We start from the raw sequence: 22,240 nt of genomic DNA, 5'->3' as shown, positions 1-22,240 counted from the left end.
AGTGGCTTCCTGAGTAAGAGGGGAGGGCTGGGGGCCGGCCGTGTGGTCCTTGTACCGTAACGCCTTTCCCTGTTCCCTAGGCATCCTGGCATCCGTCTGCGGGGCTCTTGTGATGCTTTTGCCTGAAACCAAGGGCATTGCCTTGCCAGAGACAGTGGATGATGTAGAAAAACTTGGCAGGTATTGTACAAAATTCAGCGCATCCTAAAGAAAAGTGGTGTTTCAAACCACTGGAGAAAGAATGGTATTGAAAAAATTGGATACCATGGGGAAAAAATAATATTAAATCTCCATCTCACATCCTTAGCAAAAGATTCAAAGTAGATTTAAAAAGTTAATGTAAAAAATAAACACAAGGCTGGAAAAGTATATGTATTGTTTTTTAAACTTGGTTATGAAGAGGGAAACATTTCCAAATAAAGTGTTAAAATTCAAAAGCCATCTAAAGGAAAAGAACTGATGATTTGACATAGTAGTAGTAACTTAAATGTGCATCAGTAGGAAACCGATTATGAAAATGATCATGGATTCATAATATGGATTACTATACAGAGATGAAGAGAATTGAGTTATGTCTATATGCAATGACATGGGATTTCAAGATCAGTTGCGAAGTGAAAAGTCACTGAACAATTTTATAGTAGCTGTTAAAAAAATAAAATGAAAAGTAATCCCTCTCTGTAGCTAGATGGGAAAATAGATAGATAGATAGATAGCGATAGATAATAGATAGAGATAGGTAGATGATAGAGATAGATAGACAGAGAGAGATGAGAGATAGATGATAGATAGATAGATAGATAGATAGTTAGAGATGGGTAGATGATAGATAGATAGAGATGGGTAGATGATAGATAGATAGATAGATAGAGATGGGTAGATAGATAGATAGACAGAGATGGGTAGATGATAGATAGATAGATAGATAGATAGATAGATAGATAGATAGAGATGGGTAGATAGATAGATAGACAGATAGAGATGGGTAGATAGATAGATAGATAGATAGATAGATAGAGATGGGTAGATGATAGATAGATAGATAGATAGATAGATAGATAGAGGATAGAGATAGGTAGGCAGACAGAAAGAAGATGGGGAAAGAGAGAGATAAGTTTTGGACAAGAGCATCTAAATGGTGGGCAGGGAGAGATAGTACCCAACCAATATGCAAACAGGAAGAGTTAAGTCAACAAAAATGCACATTGCACAAATTCTTTCTAAGTTTCTCTGATATTTTCCATAATAAAGAGATAGGAGTAGAGAACGTGAATGTGAGAATGTATAGGAAAAAATCTAAAATAATATGTTACCCTCTGGGGACAGAAATGAGTGGGAAGAGGGCGGGGTTCAGAAGAGAGGGCATCACTTTTCTACTCTGTACAATGTTGTAGTGTTTGATCTATTTTTTAAATTACAACATGTGGTCTCGTATTATTTGTGCAGTTTTAAAAATAATTTAACAGCTCATTTTAAAAATAAAAATATTATTCTAAATAATGACCTGGAAATTAAGGGTCTGGGTCTCTAAATTAAAAAAAAAAAAGTTTCAAAAATATTTATACAGAGCTGGCCTGGTGGCGCAGTGGTTAAGTTCACACGTTCTGCTTTGGCAGCCCAGGGTTTGCCAGTTTGGATCCTGGGTGTGGACCTACACACTACTTGTCAAGCCATGCTGTGGCAGGCGTCCCACATATAAAAAAAGAAGAGGAAGATGGGCACAAATGCTAGCTCAGGGCCAGTCTTCCTCAGTAAAAAGCAGAGGATTGGCAGCAGATGTTAGCTCAGGGCTAACCTTCCTCAAAAAAAAAAAAAATTATAAAAAGACTGAAATGTTAGTGACCTCCTGGCAGTTTTCTTCTTCACTTGTAGATTGGGAAGAGAGTAGAAACTGACATTTTCTAGGTACTTATGTGATCCATGGTTTCACATATGTCATTTCATTTAACACTCAACAGGATTTTGTGCAGTAGAAGTTCTTATCTTCACTTTTTTATGTCCTAGGAAATCTATACTTAGAAAAGTTTCACAACTTTTCCATGCTAGACTGAGATTAAGACTGTCTGGTGTGCAAGTGTGACTCCATTGTTTTGTGTAGTTTTGTTATTTTATGCTGTGTTCCTGCTTGATTATGAATTTTCTTTGAATAGTGAGGGTCCCCCTGGCAAGATCAGAAGTTTCTCCCTTCATATCCTCTTTTGTATCCTCCTTCACATCCTCTTTTAAGGAGGTACCATCTCCCTCCCTCCTAGGCAGCCATTGCTCAGTGTCTCCTGACTATTTTGCTTGACCTTCAAAACTTAAAGTGATTTCATTGTCCTATTTCTTGATGCTATTTTGAAAAATAAGATTGATTAATTATCCCAGAACTTTCCCAAGAAAGGCCTATCGGTGTACTCAAAATCAAACCACCAGCTCATATCCCAGTGGCTGACTTCTAACAGGACTGGTCAATCAAGGGACCGGTAGACGTTTGCCCGGTGAACAAGCTTCTTATGCTTGTTTGGAAGTAAAGCAATGCCTTGTTCCTCACCCAAAGCTCTACCTACCTCTCCCCTAGAACCCCCTGAAGTTTGGGGCGAGGTGGAAGATCCTCTTTAAGACACTGCTATTTTGTAAACCAAAATTAAGTTAATAAAAGAAATACATGAGAAGTACTGAAACTGTGTGTGGTCCTCTTGAGTGTTATACCACGATAAGGTCTTACTTCATCCAGAAAGGAGAAACGTTTTGCTAATTGTATCATCACAGACAATTGCTTGGTTTGTGTCAAGGTATGGGGGCCAGGTCAGGGTGGGGGTTGTCCTATCTCCTGTCACCCCAATCGCAGTGGCGCTAGAAGACCAGGAGAAAGGAGAATATTCAAGAAGGTTAAATGAAGCGGAGGAAAATGGTGAGGAAGGAAATAGGATTGTCATCAAACAAAATATCTAGACTTTAAGGGTAACTTCTCATAGGCTGATGTGCCCTAAAGAACCTGTTTCAGGGCTGGGATACCCAGGAGAGTATCCTGGCCAGGATTATAAGGTCAAAAGCAAAGGGTTCAGTGCTGACTGTGGGTGGCACGAGGCTGTGGATATATCATTGCAGCTTCGAGATGCTTAGTGATGCGGCCTCCTCTTCCATCACTTTTGCTGTCCTGGCTGATGAATGCACTCTGAGCCAGTATTCCAGCAAGAGGAGCTGCATTTTTCTTTTGAGCCGTAGTCCATATTCTGCCGCATCTTTAAGTAGAACGATGCATTCATTCTTGATTCCCAAACCAGTCAGGGCTCAGATTTTCAAACTCATCAGTGAAAAATGGAGAAAGAAAGAGTGATTTGAGGTCAAGACTCTTTTACCAATTCAGTCGTATTAAAATTGGAGTTAACCAATTGGGAGAGACGGAATTTTGGAGGGTACAGGGGCATCTGAATGGTGTGCAGGGAAAACGAATATCCGACCAATACATATACACATAAAGAAATATACCAACAAAAATTCAAGGTACGCAAGCTCTTTCTAATTTTTTCTATGTCTGTAACTTTTCATAATAAAAAGTTAGGTAAATTAATTAATTATGCCTAATCCCTACCCTTGAAAAACAAATCTAGTAAAAGGATGATTTACGGTTCTACACGTTAAGCACATTAATTGCATTCCATAGTCATTTACTCTGGGAAAAAACTACTTAGCCCCAAATTACTGAAACCTGTTACATTTTCTCTTCTAAAACTGTACTGAATCATTATATCATTTCTGCTTTCTTTTCATTTCCAAACCATCTGTTACTCAGTAGAAAATCATAAAGAACTTACATAGTGTAATGCTAATTAACTCCTGCCAAGGATCTGAAAGCAGGGAAAAAATGAGCCTGGAGACAGGTCTTTTTGTTATTATTGAGTTTGGTTTTTATAAGTTTTACCTCTAAGTCTTTCTCATCAAAACCAACTATTGTACTGAGTAGTAACAAGAACACTTCCTTCTACTAGTTGCATAATCTTTCCTAAGGACTTTCTCTTTTCTCCTTTGTTTTGTTAGTCCACGTTCCTATAAATGTGGCAGGAGAAAGAAAACCCAAGTTTCCCGCTCTCACCATGAGGCCCCCTCCCAAAGATGAAAGGAAGGCGCTACTCAGGCTGATCCCCCAAGGAACCGACGTGCCTTGCAGAGACGTGTGTCTATTTCCGCTGCATTGAGCTGTGCAGCTCCAGGTGTTTTTAATACTGTACAGACATTCAAGCTCTCCAGAGTATTTTTATATAATGTTGGATGAATTCAGATTTATCGTGCTATCGAAGTTTCTGGGAACAGAATATGTGGCTGGTTTAGCAAAGAGCCTATGGTGTGCGCAGCTTCTCCTGAGGTTTTTTCTTACGTTGAAGCAGTGTCTTGGATCCATTCGGTTACAGAGGGACAAGAGAGACCCCATCAGATTCCCATGCCAGCTCCATCAAGAATGCAGGACATGCAAATCAAGGATCTGGGAAAACTGTACAGACATGGGTTGAGCAAATCTAATCAAGGAACTAAGGCTCTGAACTGAGTGTTCTGAAGATTCCAGAGAGGATGAAGATTTGGAAATCCTGTTAAAGAAGAGACTGAATCTAAGAACCTTGGGCCACATGGCACTTTGCTTTCTCTTCTCCCCTTGAGCTCTGTAAGCCGCTGTAGCGTCTGAGGTTTCGGGCATGTCTGGCCTCGTTCCATAAGTAAGAACAAATCTGCCGTACAATTTGAGGAGTTGGCTCTATTATTATAAAATCAGGTTTGGTCCTGAGATAATTCAGGATAGTTTTGGTCCTCCTTTAGTGGACATCTTGAGCCACATATTTAGTTCTTTACTGAACAAAACCCATGGATTATGATTTCATGGGTCTTGGGATTTTAATCCTAAAGTGATGTTTATCTTACATTTGTGAGTCAAGTTCTATGATGCTGTCCACGGTCAAGAGTGAAAAACATGGACAGTTTTCATTCAACCTTGACACTTTTAACTTGTCTGGGGAGGAAGCTTGCATTTTAATTTAAAAAAAAAGTCAATTGTATCCATGCTTAAAAGAATTAGCAGAAGCTTTTAAGTGACTTTGTAGATACTAATAAGGGATTTGATATGTTTTTGTTACTGAGATTTTTGAAATGTGGAGCTTAAGTACAAATATGCTATCTTTTTCTGATGTTCTGCTTTCTATGTTATATTTGTTATATTTTCAGATTCAGTATATATCTCGTGCAGAGTTTTTTAATGAATTATTTTGTGTGGACGGGCAAAACGGGCACCAAAGGGAAATCTTTCCGAGGAGGAACAAAATCCTATGTGAACACATGATAACATACACGATGTGTGCGCTGATTGTAAAATAAGCTTTTTCATCCTTAAAGCACATCAGAATTGAGTATGAACGTTTACTTTTCGATAAATAAATAAATAAAGATGCCCTTGGAGGATGTAATGCTGCATTCTCCCTTATCCATGCACTCTTGCATTTTTGCTTTCTTTGCATTTCTCTTTGCGGGAAGATGACTGTCGCTCCTTGATACTATCACATTTGACTTGCATTTTGAGTTGATATTTTGGTTCTGCTAAGAATAAAAAATTTGAAATTGTCAAGAAAAATCAATGTTCCTCCTTTCTCTTGCTTTTGAACATGTGTCACTCTAAAACACAATTTCCGTGTGTCAGCGTGTGGTGCATACCCATGCAGCCCATTAACCACGGAAATTACTTGGTCCACCGTCAACATATGTTCATCGTTCCTTTACAGGTGCTTGGCACCGTTCCTAGACTCAAAGGGGACCCAGAATAACATTCGGACTCTTAACTGGTCTTGTATTACACTGCCATTGCCCGGTTCACTTCTTGAGGTCCAACCCTGCCCGGCGTCTCCTGTGCTGGGCTAAAGTCAAGTCAACAGTACAGATTTCATTCCCAGGAATAGAATTTGTTCTCATGACTCCCCATAAACGTTGCAGCTTTGCAAACATTCATCTCAGAGCCCGAAATAAAGAAATTAAAGATGTGTGTCAGCCATCTTTTGCTGACACGGTAAATATATGGGTGACTTACTAGGATTTCTCTGCTCTCTCTACAATCTTGCAGGCTTTTAGTCATTTATACAACTATCCTTTATGAGAAAGAGCGAAATCAGTTAAGTCTGTTAGAGTTAATTTATTGAAAATTGGCCAGATAAATAAAGAACAGGAAAACAAAGAAGATGGAAAAAATTCAATCAAAGTAAGTACAGAGTTTATTTTCAACAAACGTCATAGCTGTGATGCCTTATTATTACAGAATCCAGCGGTCCATGGACAGGAAAAATTTATCCACAGTAATACTAAAAAACGTTGAGGGTTGGCAGTACATGGTAGCTAAGTACAGTGTCTCAGTTTGATTACTGTCAATTATTTCTGAGCATGCTAAATTCCCTACCCATGTGCCAGCTTCTAGATATGTTGATGCCTCACTCTGTCTCCCATCCAATTAATTACTTTGCATTATTCTTTCAATCCAATTAATAAAACTTGAAACACGAACATAGACACCAGGCTTATTGGGTCGTGCACAGCCGAGACCCCAAGAAGTGACTCCTTGTAAAATGTATTTGTCCTTCTCAAAGCAGACCAGAGGCCCTCCACTGTCGCCCTAAACAGAAGAAGGAGAAAAGCCAGGTGAGGATTAAACTGCCATCTTTTTATTATGGGATGTCATCCTTCTATTATTCAAATGCAAGTTTTCCCAGTATTTGAACATTCCTTTCCCCTCAGAAAGGAACTTATTCATATCATTTGAACATCTGTGGCACTCCAGGATTGAGCAAAGTATATTCGACAAAACCACACAATTAGTCTTTCCTGGGGGAAAAAAAATCCCTTGTGAATACTGTGCCTTGGGGTTTCTCTTAGGCAGGTAACCCCAAGAACAATTATAAAAGAGGTGCACCTGCCCTTTGTCCTATACTCTATCCCCATTCCCTACTGGGAAGGCCACCACCGGAGCCCCACCCATCAGCATCCTTCAGGAATGTGTGTTACCTGGGGCAGTCATGGTACTTAACCACTCCTTACAACCTATCTGGGACTCGAGGCACAGAAAATCACCTTAGGCTATCTGAATCAGAATTCAGGTACAGACCTGAAGGCTGTCTGGGCAACAGGTAGACTGTGGCCTGTGAGTGACAAATCTTTCTTGAATTTGCCACTTTGGGGCTGAAATGGGTAAGGCGCCAAGACAGGCCAGCACAAAATAAACTTTGATCTCTTCCGTCTTTTCTTACCTGGCAACTGTCAACACCTCCAACCAGATGTCCAGCACAGAGTTCAGTCGATTTGACTCGTCCATTCAGATACTCATAGCGGTTGCACACTTTATTCTCAATCACAGGCAGCTGTGCCTCCTTGAGGACGCCAGCATTAGAGGAGTCTGGGTTTAAAAAGATTAGAGGAATGGTTACTGGATCTAAAACGGGTCCACGAGGAAAATTCCAGAAAACAGAGCAGCAATGACAGATCTCTTGTTTGTTTATGAGGTTGGATGAAACAAGAAGTCAGTTCCCAATACTACTAGAATCCCTTTGTTTTTTCTTTTTGACTTTGAAAGTATGAACATTATATAAGATTTCATGGTCCCAGGACCTGGATTTAAGCATCAGGGCTTCTTTACAGTGTTTTAGGGTTTGTTTATGTTGTGATTTTTTGTTTGTTTCTTCGTTTTTTTACACTATAAAGAAATAAATTTTTAATATGTAAAGAGAGATTGGGAAATGCTACTATTTCTATATTTTCTCTTTCAGGCATTTTATATGCTTCTTTTACTACTTATATCATATCACACATTTTGTACCCTGATTTTTTTCACACAACGTTATATCATAAAGATTTGTTGCGATGCCACAATCTTCATAATTAATATTTTAATAAGGAGTGACAGCTTAATGGGTATGGGGTTTCCTGTGGGGGTGAGGAAAGTGCTCTGGAAAAAGTGGTGATGGGTGCATAACATGGTGAATGTACTAAATGCCATTGAGTGGTACTCTTCAAAAGAGTTAAAATAGTAAATTTTATGCTATATATATTTTACCACAATATAAAAAAAGAAGAATAGCTATCATTTACTGAGAATTAACCTTTTCAGACACAAACTCATTACGTGGTATATCTCATTTAATCCTGACAATAGTCCTATGAAATAGGCACTTTTGTCATCCCTGTTGTACAGTTAAGGAAACCAAGGTTCAGAGAGGGTGTGTAGTTTGCCCAAGATCACCCAGCAAGTAAGCGGTGGAGCTGAGATTTGAACCTGAGTCTGTGACATCAGTGCACAAATTCTTCACTACCATGCTCGTTGGCTCCACATCTTTTTTCATAAAGTTTATTCATGTTCCTTAATATTCGCTTTAGTCTAAGTACTCAGAAGTTATATGGATATATTCATGGCTCCCAATGTTACTGCACAAAATTGGAGTTCTCTTGCCCAATGTGCATAAAAAAGCCATTTAATTACAGCATCAGCCTTTGGGAAAGAAATCAGCTTTATTCTGCGAGATTGATCTACAGGGAGACAGGGGGCATGTGTCTCAGATCTGTTACCCTGATTCAGGATTTGGGGCAAAATTTAAGAAGTTAGGGAGAACAGCCTGGCACGTGGAAATGCTGATGGCACAGGTTTTGGTTGGTGGGCTTCAGGCATTCATGGTAAGGTTCCAAACACTTAAGATAAGGTCCTAAACTTTTACGATGAGGTTCTAAACTTTTATGGTAGCATTTTAAAATTTATGGTAAGGTGGGGAAGGAATTTTAACACCGAATCTTCCAGAATGACAGACCCTTGCTTCTGATAAGAGTCTGACTTTTAAGTTCCAGTCATGTCCCAGTCCTTTGGTTCCATGATCATTTCAAGTCAAGATTTCTTCTTCTGCTCATGCTTTGGTTACGTGACCTTGCAAATTTTCTGAAAGACAATTTCTTAATCACTCTGTTGATAAGATGGGGTCAGTTGAACTGATCCTGGAGGGCCCATGGTTACACCAATAACAGTGCCAAATTATTTTCTAAAAGAGTGTGACAGCATAAAATGTCAGGAGGAAAAAAATCACCTCACCACACCCTTCTGAGTAGCTCATATTTTTAGATATTTGCTAATATAATGGGTGGAAATTGTCCTAATTCATTTCCTAATTTACATTTCTTTTCCAGTTAGGGAGAGTAAACATTCTCCTGTGTGTTTGTTTTACTCATTGTATTTCTTCCTTTGTGAAAAACTGTTTTTTTCACTTTGGCAAATTGAAATAGAACACTTGCAAAATCACCAGAGGATATGCTGTTTCCCCAGATGGACACACCCAGGTAGGTCTCAGTGTTTTTACAAATAATCCAGTTTTCCAAATTTGCAAGCCCAACTTTCACCAAAACTTTGCAAAAATCTTTCCTTTGCTAGCATGAAATGCCAAGAGATGAGACACTATTTCTTCTCCAAAAACTTTGAGTAAACTTGGATAATTGTCTTGAGTTCGGAAAACTTACACTCCATCTGGAGTTGACAGGAGCACGTAAGAGGACCACCATTTGGAAAGGAGAGGCTTGTCCCAGCCAGGGTGGGCAGAGCCACTGTGGAGGAAGGGCCTGACCACGGAAAAATTGGGCAGAGGTTGCATTATGTGGATTGAGTAGATGCATGGAGGGAGCAGCCATCTCGAAATATTTGGCTGAAAATTAATTTATTCAAGTGTCTTGCTCTTGCATCTGCCTTCTAGGCACATCCTGATGCTAGTGACAAATTTACTGCTAGTCGACTAGAAGTCAATGTGGTCTGTGCAGAGATGCTGCCATCCTGTGTCCACAGTAGAGATGGCATTTCTGAGGGCCAGGAGGCTGAGGGTGACCCAGGGACCAAAGCCCTGATAGTGGCTGTGGATGGGGAAGCAGGATCCTGAAGAGCGTCCAGTGCTTGCTGATGAGGGGCTGACTTGAAAGAGCCCCGGACCTCAATACTTAGCTTACTTTGGAAAATCAAGATCAGGGAAAGTCTGCAGATAGAATGGGAGAGCGGGAGAATTTTGACCTTACACCGAGAGGCTGAGGACACTGATTGATCTGATGCCATTGTTGACATATAGGAAATTGGTAAGCAGGCCTCACTCATGTTTTGTGACTCCTCCTAGTCCAATGAATATACTGAGAATCATTTTCTCAGTAGACATGCGGGTGAGGCCAGGAGAGATGGGGGAGTGCAGGCCAGGATGGTGGTTAGGAAAGCGTGAGTCGTGGGTGGGACAGAAGAAACAGTGGATGGGCTTGGGGGTCAGGCAGGCCTCGGTTCCATCAGGGCTCAGCTACACACAGATTAAGCGATGTTTACTGGTGATGATGATGATGGTAGAGATGATGGTGATGATGGTAATAGTGGTGATGGTGATGATGGTGATGGTGATGATAATGATGTTGGTCTTAGTGATGATGGTAATGATGAGGATGGCAATGATGGTGATCATGGGGGGTGACGATGATGCTTGTGGTGGTCTTGATGATAGTGATGGTGGTTGTGGTCATATAATAAGAACAGGAGCTGCTAAAATACCGTCTCCAAAGCACTGAGCACCTCAAATGCATTATCCTAATCCTCTCAATGACCTTATAGGGTGGTACAGATGATGAAACTGAGGCTTACAGAGACTACATAACTTCCTAATGTTACATGGAAGGTGATAGAGCCAGAACCCACACTCAGACCATATACTTTGAAGTCTACGCTTTAATCAGTTAGAAATGGTAGTGGACATCTGTTGGTTTTCTGGCTGCCTAGCAGCCTTTCACCCTACATCCCATAATTCTGTGGAGGGACCCACTCTTGGTCCATCCTGGGTGTGAGTGGGCTTCTCAGGTGCAGGTGACGCAGGTCTGAGCCAGTCAGTGATTGGTTCAGGGGCAAGCACATGACCCACCAGACCTATCAGAGCTGGGCAGACTATTGATGATGCCTGGGGGAAGGCGTCTCCCTTATTCCTCCCCACAGAGCCACAGCCATCATGGCGTCTGAGGACCAAGGATGCGCCTTTGTGCCCAGGAATAGTGCCCACTGTGTGGTGAGAGAGGGCCTCGGCGCAGGAACATCGCAAAAGCCAGCAGACTGCAGCTCACTAAGAATTTCTCTTTTTTGGCTTCATCCAATTTGCGCTGGATTTTGTACCACTTGCAAGAGAAAGTCGTATAGGAACAAGTGTACCCCCTGTCATTGACAAGACTTAGCTATGCTTGGTGCTTTATGCATACTTTCTCTTTGTTCCCCCACAACAGCTCTGCAGCCCATTTTCCAGCTGAGGAAACAGATCGAAAGAGAGTCTATGACTCTTCTAAGCTCCTGCAGCTGATAAGTGGGAGTCAGGTTTCTGATAAGGTCTGTCTGCCCTCTCCGCATGCGGTTTCTGGGAGAGCACCCTGTACCTTCTCGGAGCCTCAGATCCCTCATTTGCAAAATGGGAACAAAAATATCGAACTCATTGGAGTTGGTGGCGTTGGAATTTTTAAAAATGCAAACCGCTGAACAGACTAACATCCATAGTGATGTTTCATTCGCCAAGATTCCCTTTACTTTTTCTCGATGCTCACAGCCTCCAAAGGGTAGAAAGGGGGGACACTGGAAATCCAGGAGGTGAGCTTTTAAAAATAGTAAGAAAAGTGCAGAAGGGAGGATGACAAGTTTGAAATGATTTAGAATGGTAGTTTTTAACCTTTTTTTTTTAAGCCACAAAACCTTTCTTCAAATGAAAGCTTATGCAAAAGGCCAACATGGAAAACACAGATTTTATGGAGGGGGGCTTAGATGCCACCTGGTACAAAGAAGAAGGGTGACTTGTCCAGTTTGCCCAGCTAGTGGCAGAGCCAGGACCATTTTCCAGGGCTCCTGACTCCCACTCCAGTGCCCTCACCAACACTTCCAAGAAATTGAGGCAGAGATCTACGATGTTCTTACAACGTTCCTAGGCCCGTGTCCCATGGATATAATTATTATGAGGGCATATGGCAAAGAGAAGATGAGATCTCCAAAATGTAGTACAGGTGCCCACACAGGATCAGCATAAACATTTCCTCTCTCACCCTCACGCCATCAGCCAACACCAAAGACCTGCTAGAACTGGGACCTTTCTTTCTCTCCCGGCACTGTCAGTCTGTCCCATCCCCACAGCCTCTTCACACATCCATGATGCATGTGGGTCTTTGGGGAGACCAATTTAACTATAATTTTTGTTGTTGTTTTACAATACGTTTGACCAACTTCACATGAAAAATAATCTAACACACTTAATTCGTAGGCTTGCATCAAAACCCTACTTACCTGGGGACCCAACATAGATGTTGAATTTATGGGTTAAGAGACTCAAAGAAACACAACTTGTCCCCTTGTCAGTGTCCCTCGATGACTGACTATGGAGACACAGGCAGGTGCCCAGAAAAAGTCAGGAATGGAGTGGACCTCACTCACTGGTAGGAATTTGTACAAATGCTCATTTTCCCATGTACGCTGTAGGTCAAAACCAATTCATTGTGCGAGTCACGGCATTTATCTCACCTTGGGTTTCTCCCCAGCCGGTGACGAAACATTCTGCCCAGTTAGCGACCACATAATCTGCGGGTGGCAGACAAGCTGGGATTACCTCTTGGGTGATGATGGCAGGGCTGAAAGGAAAACATCAAAAGTGACATTTGACTGCCCTGCCCGGAGACACCTGCCATGCATCTTTTGGTCACCTACAACAAGATACCACCTGCCCCGCTGCCTCAGAACCCTGTCCCGGCTGGTATTTCCTTGCTTCACTGACACAGTGCAATGTAGAAAACAACTCTTCATCCTCACATTTGCCTCCTGGTGTTTAATGAACTAAACCAATCAGACGTTTTATTAAAAAGGCATCAGTGGTGGACAAGAAACTAGACGTGGGACTAGGGATAACAACAACTCATTTTTCATGTCTATTTTGTGCACGATTGGAATTTTATACCAAGTGCATGCTTTTATATCAGTTTAAGAGGGCTTTAATCAGTAGGTGAGACATCTAGCTGGAATAGCATCATGAGGCTATTAAATAACAGCAAATGCATTGTGCGTCCATGAGCAAGTTGCTCCCTCTTTTGGGTCCTCAGATTCCTCACCTATAAATGTTACAACACCATGGTTGTGAGAATCCAATAAAATGCTGGATATCAAATGCAAGAGGATTGGAAATAAGCTCCTTGCATAAGCTAAATGGTATTGTTTTCAAAGAACTTTCACATGCCTTAGAGTTCCAGGGAATTTTGAGCATCAGAACTTTGATTTTTAGACTTGATTCCATTTTAGTAAGTTCAAGAGGAAAACAGGTTGGAGATGAGAAATGCCCTATTCTATTAAGAATGACCATTGCTGCCAACTTTGAAGCAGACACACCCTCTTGGAGTCACTAGAATAGAGCCAGCCTCTCACATGGAGGGACCCCACAGATGTCACTCTGTAGGTTCCCTTCATGGAACAATAATGCCTTAGACTCTTGGCCTTAGGGGGCATGGGGGGGTACCCTAAAACTCAAAGGTATCAGCCTATCAGAAAATGATTCCAGAACCCCAAATTTACTAATCCACTTGTTCAAGCTGTCAGATCTCCCTGTTGGGCCTCGGGGACCACGGGGAAAGAAGGGCAATCAGCTCCTTTTTTAGGCTAAGCCAAGAAGGGCCTTTCTTTTCTTTACGGAATCTCCAGAAGACAGCCCTCAGTTTACTGACCAGAAAACTTGTCAAGTGTTTCTGACCAGACCCAGCAGAGCAGGACTCAAACTCCTGACCGCTGGCCTTGTGCTGGCCTGGCCCATCCTCGTCACTGTCAGCACCATCCCCCTGTCATCTGGAATCCATCAGACACAGTGAATGTGCTCTGCTGTCCCAAACGTGCCTATTCTCAGAATAGCTCTCTGTTTATATAGCTGTCTCCCCTGGGACCTGTTTCCGAAGACGAATGCCCAGAAGTGACATGAGCCAATTTATCATTTTGTCAGGTTTCATAAAACACCATTTCAACAGGAAAAAGAAAACCAAAGATAAGAAGAGGAAGAATTTGCACTTGTGAAGTGTGTGTGTGGTGTGTGTTTACATTGTGGTTTTTCAAGTGCTTTGAAACACGTAATCTCATTTGATTCTTCTAAACATGTGATTAACATTGAGAGGAGAATTGTCAACCTGGAATGTTTGGGTAATTCTCTGATTAGGAATGTCCATAAGCAGATTGGTGAACATTAGGTGAGAGAGTTGGGGGGGTAACCATGTACCTCATGTTTCAGCTCACTCTTCTCCCACATGAGGAAGCTGAGTCCTGGTGCCCTTTGCATGACCACAGCTAGTATGGGGCTGAGCCTGAGTTTTCTCACTTGAAGTTCAATGCTCTTCCTCAAAGCCTTGTGCCTTTCATGTCCTCAATGGTGCCTCCCCCACACAGCTCAGGCATAAACAGATGGTTTCACTCATCTTAGGGTGAAAGCCATGGGTCCCGCAGTACCTGCTTAGCTTCAGCAAGGCAATATCTGCTCGTGAGGGCTCCAAGAACAGCTTGGACACATCTATTTGCTGAGCGCCCGCTGCAAGACGTAATTCATGGTGTGTACCCAGGACGACCTTGTACATTGAAGGCCTGGAGGACCTAGCAAAAAGATGGTGACATTAGGAGCAACATATGGGGCAGCCACTTCATTAGGTGTCCTTCTGAGCCATAAACGTCACATCTTCTCCCCTCTTGGCCACCCACAATCAGTGACCTCTGAGTGGCAAGAAACAAGGTTCACGACTGACCTGGTCCTGGCCATTTAGGGATGTTCTTGAGGCTGCTTTTGGTCTGACCACAGAGGAAGAATGAAACCAACACTAAAGTCAGCACAAGGATAGACACCCACATCAGGGGGACCTGGGAGACCTTTGCCTGTCACAGCGGACGGCTGTGTCCTGTCATTTATCCAGGCCTGAAAATCCAGCTGAACTGGGTCTTTCTTCTTCATTTCTTTCTAAACACGCTCCTCTCCTCTCTCATTCAATGACCCTGGCAATTCTGCCTCAGGCTTCTTCATGTCCACTCCTTGGGCCCTATGTCACTGCCATAGCAGGAAGGAAGGAGAGGAGAGGAAAGGAAAGGAAAAGAGGGACAAAAGAAGAAAAGGAGAGAGGGAGGGAGGCAGACAGGCTTTAAGACAAGTCCTCCTGTCGGTTGTCCTCTAAACGTACCTCTCCAAGCAATGGGCAGCAGTCAGCACCCACTCCGGGGATATCAGAGTACCTCCACAGAAGTGCCTTCCAGATCTAGAAGGAAAACATGCCAGGATTTCAGTTCAAATCTGATGATTTATTCTACAAAGAAAGAAAGGTTCACTCAATTTTGATACTGTTGTTTCCCATGGAAAAGGCTGCCAGCCCATCATCAAGACAGTAGTAACTTCAAATTGTGCTTCCCTAGTGGATTTTCCAGAAGATTCCATCAACCCCACTCTTTAAGATGGCTGGGGGAGGCTCAGGCACAGCCTGTCCACAGGACAGCACAGCCACATGGCTCCAACATGAAGCCCACATCCATGGCTTTGATCTGTTAGCCCTGGACTCCAGCAGAACTGACCAGCCAAGGACCATTCTCTTGAGGCCTCTTTCAGTGCTTTTGACAAGATCTGTGCAAGACCTGTTGAGTCATTCTTCAGGGAGCCAAATGTGATCTTGAATAGCTGTGATTCATAGGAGTCTGCTAATTTCATCTGAGAAAGTTCCCGTGTAGGGGGTGCCTCCTAAATCTTTTATTTTATAGGACCGCTTAGGCACAAGCGGTGTGAGCTGCTCCAAAGCCCATCATCATGAAAGGAACACAAATAGTAAGCGCGTGATGGCAGGCAAGTCCATAATCAGTCAGGAAACAGACCACAACGTAGTTTGGGAAAGAAGGAATCTGGAATATGTGAAAAGTGAAGGCTCTGTATAGCAAGGAGTTACTAAATAAAAAGGAAAAGAAAAGCAAAGCCAACTCAGTGACAGAAGGAAATATACTAGGATCAGGTGTATCAATGGCATCTCCCAAGCATGTCGCTGGTGGAGGACAGCAGTTGAGTGAATGCGCATTGGCACAGAAATGAGTAAAGGAAGCAACACAAATTAGCCTGTTCCAAGCCTGTGCTTTTTATGAGACTCCCAGGAAAATTGAACTTATGAAAGGCCTGTGGCACTGAGATAATAACCCAAACTGTCTGAGTTCAGAACTGATCAGAACTGATCCCTCATAAATTATGGTGATCTTGAACTTTCCACACTAAAGTCATGTTTGTGACTGGGTGAGCATCCTTTGGTTAAAGTCAATCATTCACAAAAGTGTAAAAAAAAAAAAAGGAAAAAAGAATCTGTATCTCTGATAAATTGTAGATAATTTCGTCCTTGCTCCCCTAAGGTGTCACATTTCTAAAAATATCCCTTTCTCTTCATTTTACAAAAAGACAATGGCGATATAAACCCTCGAGGCATCTTCAATAATTTTCCAACCATATTGGAACTTGGTGAAAACTGCTGCGTCTACAGATTTTGATGGTAGCTGCCCAGATCAGGGAAAAGATTCCAATTCTGGCTATTTTTAAAGCAGAGAACCTAGAAAAATATATATATTTTTTATTTTTATACTTTTCCTTCCTCCTTAGAAGAATATAGAGGCAGGTACACACACCTGAGTTGTGTGAATTTAGTGTGAATGCAGAAAGGTTTTGTGGGGCTTACATAGAAGGATGGAATAAATTGTTTCTAGAAGCATTGTTACCTTGTTCTAAGACTGATTTGCCAGGGCCAGGAATGTGCGATGGCCACACACCCACCTACAATCCTTCCAGAACATTTCTTCGGTTCCACCTTGGGCTTTCCACAATCAAATGGAGAGGACTCTATGGCACAAAGTGGGGAAAAGTCGCATTGAAAGAAGTGAAAGCTAGCAAATCTGTCACACAACACAAGACACGTTAATGGCTGATGGCCAAAGCACTGAATTTTTGCCTTCTCAGAGCCCAACCTCAACAGTAAGATGATAAGCATCTTTTGGAATATTTTTTCCAAGTTTCAAAAGTGAGAGTAGACAACGCAGAACCCTTTCCTTTCAAAACAATATGAGTACTTTTTATTATTCTGTAGCGGAAGTGATTAAGTGAATTGGCAGAGTTAGGCATTAGAATGAGAGCTTTTCTGAGAGGACCTTGATGACACAAATTGTCGTTCTGACTTGAGCAGTGTATCATCATTCTCATCATCATCCTGCTCATCGTCATCATCACCCTCTGAACCACATAAAGTTTACTGAAAACCATAGTTGCCATCCCCGTCAAAAGGCACTAGAGATAGTTTTTAATGTGATGCTCTGTGTGTGCATGTATGTACCCATGTGTGTGTATGTGATTGCATGCAGCAAGGATAACTGTCCTAAACTGACACAATGCCTTCTCTCAACCAGCTTCAGGATAGCTCTTCCGGGAGCCTCGGGGACCAACCCAATGCCCCGGGGATAATTTACATTCACTTGCCTTCCCTCTATTGACTTCCTAGCTGCTTTCGCTCTCCACCCAGCCTGCAGGGTTCCTGGAGAACTGAGTAGTGCCCCATCTTTAGAACCACCCACTAGTGGCTAGAACAGTTCAGGGGCTACAAAAGGTGGTCGTTAAATGCTTCTCCGTTGTCTGAGCCATTTCAGATTGTCAGAAATATAAGTGCAAGTCATTCTTAACAACAATATTGCAAGGGGAAATTCCTTCTGTCCTGATCAACCAGAGATTCTGCCCTCTAGAGAATCTGGAATCTGCATTTTCCAAATAACTTGCCATTTGCCCTGGCCGGTTCTGAGAATCAACAGACAGAAGTCTATTTTTAGAAAGGAAGCATGAAATATAATAGAATCCCACTCTCCAATACTGAGCTTAATTTCTGACCCTGTGCCTTACGTAGAGTAGATTTGCATAAATATACTAAGAAGAGAATAACTACAGAGATTATGGTACTCCAGTTTTACCATTTATACAAAATTGAAAGTTCCTATTTATTTTTACTTCTTCATTATTTGTACTTTATATGTTGGTGGAACTGAAAATCAATCAACAAACAGATATATAATTTAAAATAAATGAATGTAAATAAATAAAAAATTATGCTTAAGGTGGACTTCCTTCAATTTTTGAAGTTGATTTTAAAGAGAAAAACCATACAATCCTTTGATGAAATTGAGAGACAGAATATTGGGTTGAATAGAATATAGTTCTGATTTCAGATTGTTTTCCTTATGATATTACTTTTGTCCAATCTGCATGGTGCTATTTGTTTTAATAACATTGTATATTTACACAAATTTTTCAAGTAAGTTGCTTAAAGTTTACTTGTAGCCTAAAAAGTTTATCAATGGTACTTTTTCATTTTAAAAGTGAGTTTTCCTTGTGAATTAGAAATAATGTAAAGTTTGGAAATTTTAAGGAAAATGATGGTTAGGAAATTTCCCACTTCAGTAAAGAAAATCCAAAATCTTCCAGGGAACGAGCAATAAAATCTTTAAAGAAAAAGAGAAAAAAATGCAAATAACCTAAATAGACAAACTCATGCATCAAAGAGATTTCTCAGTCTGAAAAAATCCAAATAAAATTGGCAAAACCCACACAAGCACACAAAAAAAATCCCCTTAACGTAGGCTAGCCACCTTTTAAGTACTGACCTGACATACTGGAGGAACTGTAATTCATGATTTAATTCTTTTATTTATTCATTCAGCAAATGCATATTCAAATATGTATATATATAGTGCCTAGTACATGCCACACGTTGCTCTAAGCACTGGAAAGAATAGTTAGATCTCTGTTTTCAATCTTTACATTCTAATGGGCGAGTATGTAAGATGATGTTAAATTGGAAGGATCAACTGAGGCCCCCAAGATGCCCTGGGGGAGTGTAAGATAAATCTCCATATGTAGCTTTCAGAGGAAATAGCCCTTTCTGCAATTCTGGTATCCTCACCCAAATCGAAGATGTAAAAGAATGAGGCTCTTAGAGATTCGAGAAAGAAGAAAGAATGGGAAGAGGATGTTTCCAGTGGACTGTGAGGCCCCCCCCCCCCACCTCACCATGATGTGGGCATGTGAGGTTAGCCCCAAACTGGTGAGAAGGGTTCTGATCAACCACTTGGTCTGATCTCGAGACCATTTCCTCCAGCAGGTGGATACCCTGGCCTGACTCACATTTGGGGAGGCTAGAGCATCTGGTGGCAGCTGAGGGAGGCACCTGGGAAGTTACTGTACTTCCCTTCTGTGGGGATCAGAGGTGCGTGAACCCCAGGCACAGCTGTGGAGCCCGTGGCAGGAGTGTCAGGCTGATATGGGCACTGAAAGACAATCCTCCCAAGCAGGTAGCCTGTACAGGATAGAGAAGCCCGGGCAGGAGGAGGCAGTGGGGTGTACCAGACCAGGCAGAGCTGAGGATTGGGAGTGCCCAGCTGAAGGGGAGGCACTAACCCCATCCAGGGACTTTCAGGTGGAGGGCCACCAAGAGAACCTCTGCACAAGAAAGAAAACACTCACTCGAGAAAGAGTCAGCTGTAAACTCACCCTAAATCCAGAGAGGACAATAAAGCAGCCAAGTAGAATCTGTCCTATCACCCTTGCCTCTCCTTCCACCCCCTGCTCTACCCAGGAGCGGCCCAAAAGCAACCCGGGCAGTGTAGCTCCCATGCTCTTAACCACTACCCTCAACTGCCTCCCCAAACCGTATCCAGATGCTGCACTACAGTGGCTTCACAACCGAAGCTTCTCCAGCCAGCTTTACGCCCTGCACGTGACAGACACAAGCACAAGCAATCACACTACTCAGAGGAGAAGTCCAGGCTGATTTTCTGTAACCAGGACGGATTCTGTTTGCAAAGATGGGTCAGCAGAGAGTAAAATAGATTCTCCAGACCTAGCCCTGGATTTGTTATCCCAAACTTTTTAGAACTAATGTCGACTCCCCTTTCCCTGATCTGAGCTTCTTGCTCCCTAGAAAAGTCTCAGAGAAATGAGGAAAGAACTCAGACAGGCCTTCTCTCAATTATGTGGCTAATGTATGGCTAGTGAACAGTCATTTTAGGATTAAGGAAAGTTGGAGCTTAGTAAAGATCTGCTTTACTTTCCATTGAATTCTTAGGATGACAATTTATAGGTTTACAATGTACATTCCATGCTTAGCTGTTCCCTTCTGTTTGTATTTTCTTTCTTACTTCTCAGCTGCTGAAAGGGAAAATTTCCCGTCTGGGTGACATTAAATTTGTTTTTTCTCACATCCCAAGCAAGACATTGGAGAGTTTGGCAGAACCGTGCTGAGGCTGATTAGATCTCCACTAAGCTTACTCTTTTGGAGGATTTTACATTTACTTTATTTAAAGTATTAGGGGGAGGTGGTTTCCTAATAAATGGGGCCACGAGTGGGGCAGATTCAAAAGGCTCATGATGACGAGAGGGCTCAGGGAGAGAGCTCTCCTCCCTAGGAGTGCTCAGTTTGAACTCTTCTCTTGCAGATCCATATTAAGGAGATGATGCTTCTTTTATTTGAGAAGTTTCCTTCCGAAAAAGAAAGCAATTTACCGCACTGAGGGACATCACAGTAGTCAAAAAGTTTCTGTGGATTCATTGTGTAGCACCAGGGACCATTGACATCACCATCAGGATTACGGCAGTACTGAAAAAAAAAGGCAGGTACATAGGAATGGTGCACGCTAGGGCAGAAGTGGGTGGAGAAGGTATCCTGAAGCACAGACATTTCACTGCTGCCCTTAGAAGATGACAGGTAGTGTTTCTTTTTGTGGGGAGTAGGGGAGGAGTTATTTTTAGGATGTTTATGAAGCCTCTGACTCATAGCTTGCCATCGGTCATGTCTCCTTCTTCAAAAGGAGCTCCAACCATAAGGCTTCTCCACTGGAGGGAGGGTGGAGACCCTGAGGGCCTTGAGGTAGACATTCAATAAATGGGCCTCCCCACCAACAGTGTGTGTCAGTGGAAACCTTAGAGACCCAGCAATCGAGGACTGTGGGACATGGTTGACCTGTCTTGTCCTTGGTTCACTTCAGCAATCTTCCAGCCAAAGACGCCTGTTTGCTGTTGGTTCAAAAACGCTTATTCCCATGGACTGTGCAGCCTCTGTGGGTCAAGCCATTGAAAGCCATGTCTTTTTTTTCCTTCCCTAGACCTACCCTCCAAAGGAAACCATCCCAGAGAGTATGTGAGACTGGGTGAAATCCTACTGCATGGAGTTCTAATGGCTCATTCAAATTTTTTTCTAGAAAAATCTGACTAAAATGTCATGAAGGTCATCTTTGATCAGCAGAATCTAGAGGAAAAACACTAGAAACTAGAAACAACATGAAATAGTATAAGCAGACAGGAAATTTCACAAACAGGAAACGAGAGGTCTGAGGACGATGATAACGTGCATGGAGGTCTGCCTGCTAACTGTTCTTTCTGCACTGATGTCAATTATATTGTAGGCTTAGTCCCTTGAAATCCCTGGTATCTTTTCCCCTCCTCCCTCGCAAAGATCAGTCCAGGCTGACTTTCTGTAACATAGGACCAATTCTGTGTGCAAAGACTGGCCAACAAAAGGCAAAACAGAATCCAAATCAAAGTGGCTTACATTTTTTTCTAGATTTGCCCGTGGATTTGTTTCTGGAGTGAAAATGCTGTGTGTGTGGGGCTCCTGGGCAGCCCACGCCTGGCATCGGGTGCCAGTAACAGTAGTTGCTTTCTTGCCCCGGTATCCTTTACCAATCCCAAGCATACAGTCTGTAGGGAAAAGAAAACGGGTGGTTATGTATTACTACACAGCCCCAGGACCATAAGAAATAAACACAGCAGTGTTAGATTTCTCTAAGGACAGACTCTGTGGTCACATCCTTAAGAGCACTGGGATGCTGAAGAGTTCACTGAACACAGCCTATTTTAACAAGTTCCCAGAAACGCTGTTGGCTGGGAAATAATCATAAGCCAAGATGTGAGACTGGGAATCTGAGGCAGGACACTAAGAGAACAATCTTATGACAAGGTGAGGGGTAAGACAGAGAACTCAGGAGGATTCCCATGAAGCAGATGCTGCTATGAACTGTTAGATGACTCTTGAACACCTCCCTCTAATCAAGGATGGATAAAGAGTGAAGACTGAAAAAGATTTTATAAAAAAATACTATTTTGGCTAGACCTGTACTGTGAGTTCCCACCCTCTGGTGGGGAGCAGGGTAAGAAAG

General features: G+C 42.3%; 2 protein-coding genes across 4 annotated transcripts in view; one reads left to right on the top strand and one right to left on the bottom strand.

Moving 5' to 3' along the window:
* Window positions 1–5,590, top strand: part of SLC22A3 (solute carrier family 22 member 3) — a 94,972-nt gene extending 89,382 nt beyond the window's left edge. For both annotated transcript variants that reach the window (XR_011493319.1, XM_014858359.3), the window contains 2 exons: window positions 81–180; window positions 4,021–5,590. Coding sequence is in view for 1 of the 2 variants with exons in the window: in XM_014858359.3 (XP_014713845.2) it covers window positions 81–180; window positions 4,021–4,099 (179 nt within the window). In the remaining variant the exon portion in view is untranslated. The remainder of the gene's footprint in view (window positions 1–80; window positions 181–4,020) is intronic.
* Window positions 5,591–6,204: 614 nt separating this feature from the next.
* PLG (plasminogen) overlaps window positions 6,205–22,240 on the bottom strand; it is a 45,821-nt gene continuing 29,785 nt past the window's right edge. For both annotated transcript variants that reach the window (XM_044761505.2, XM_014858362.3), the window contains 8 exons: window positions 21,634–21,782; window positions 20,589–20,682; window positions 16,769–16,889; window positions 15,211–15,285; window positions 14,495–14,635; window positions 12,542–12,648; window positions 7,254–7,399; window positions 6,205–6,622 (listed from right to left, as the gene is read on the bottom strand). In XM_044761505.2, coding sequence (XP_044617440.1) covers window positions 6,461–6,622; window positions 7,254–7,399; window positions 12,542–12,648; window positions 14,495–14,635; window positions 15,211–15,285; window positions 16,769–16,889; window positions 20,589–20,682; window positions 21,634–21,782 — 995 coding nt within the window. In that variant the 3' untranslated portion in view covers window positions 6,205–6,460. The remainder of the gene's footprint in view (window positions 6,623–7,253; window positions 7,400–12,541; window positions 12,649–14,494; window positions 14,636–15,210; window positions 15,286–16,768; window positions 16,890–20,588; window positions 20,683–21,633; window positions 21,783–22,240) is intronic.

This window comes from Equus asinus, chromosome 1, assembly GCF_041296235.1.
Source record: "Equus asinus isolate D_3611 breed Donkey chromosome 1, EquAss-T2T_v2, whole genome shotgun sequence".
Taxonomy (NCBI): domain Eukaryota; kingdom Metazoa; phylum Chordata; class Mammalia; order Perissodactyla; family Equidae; genus Equus; species Equus asinus.
This window is presented reverse-complemented; position numbering and strand designations above follow the sequence as displayed.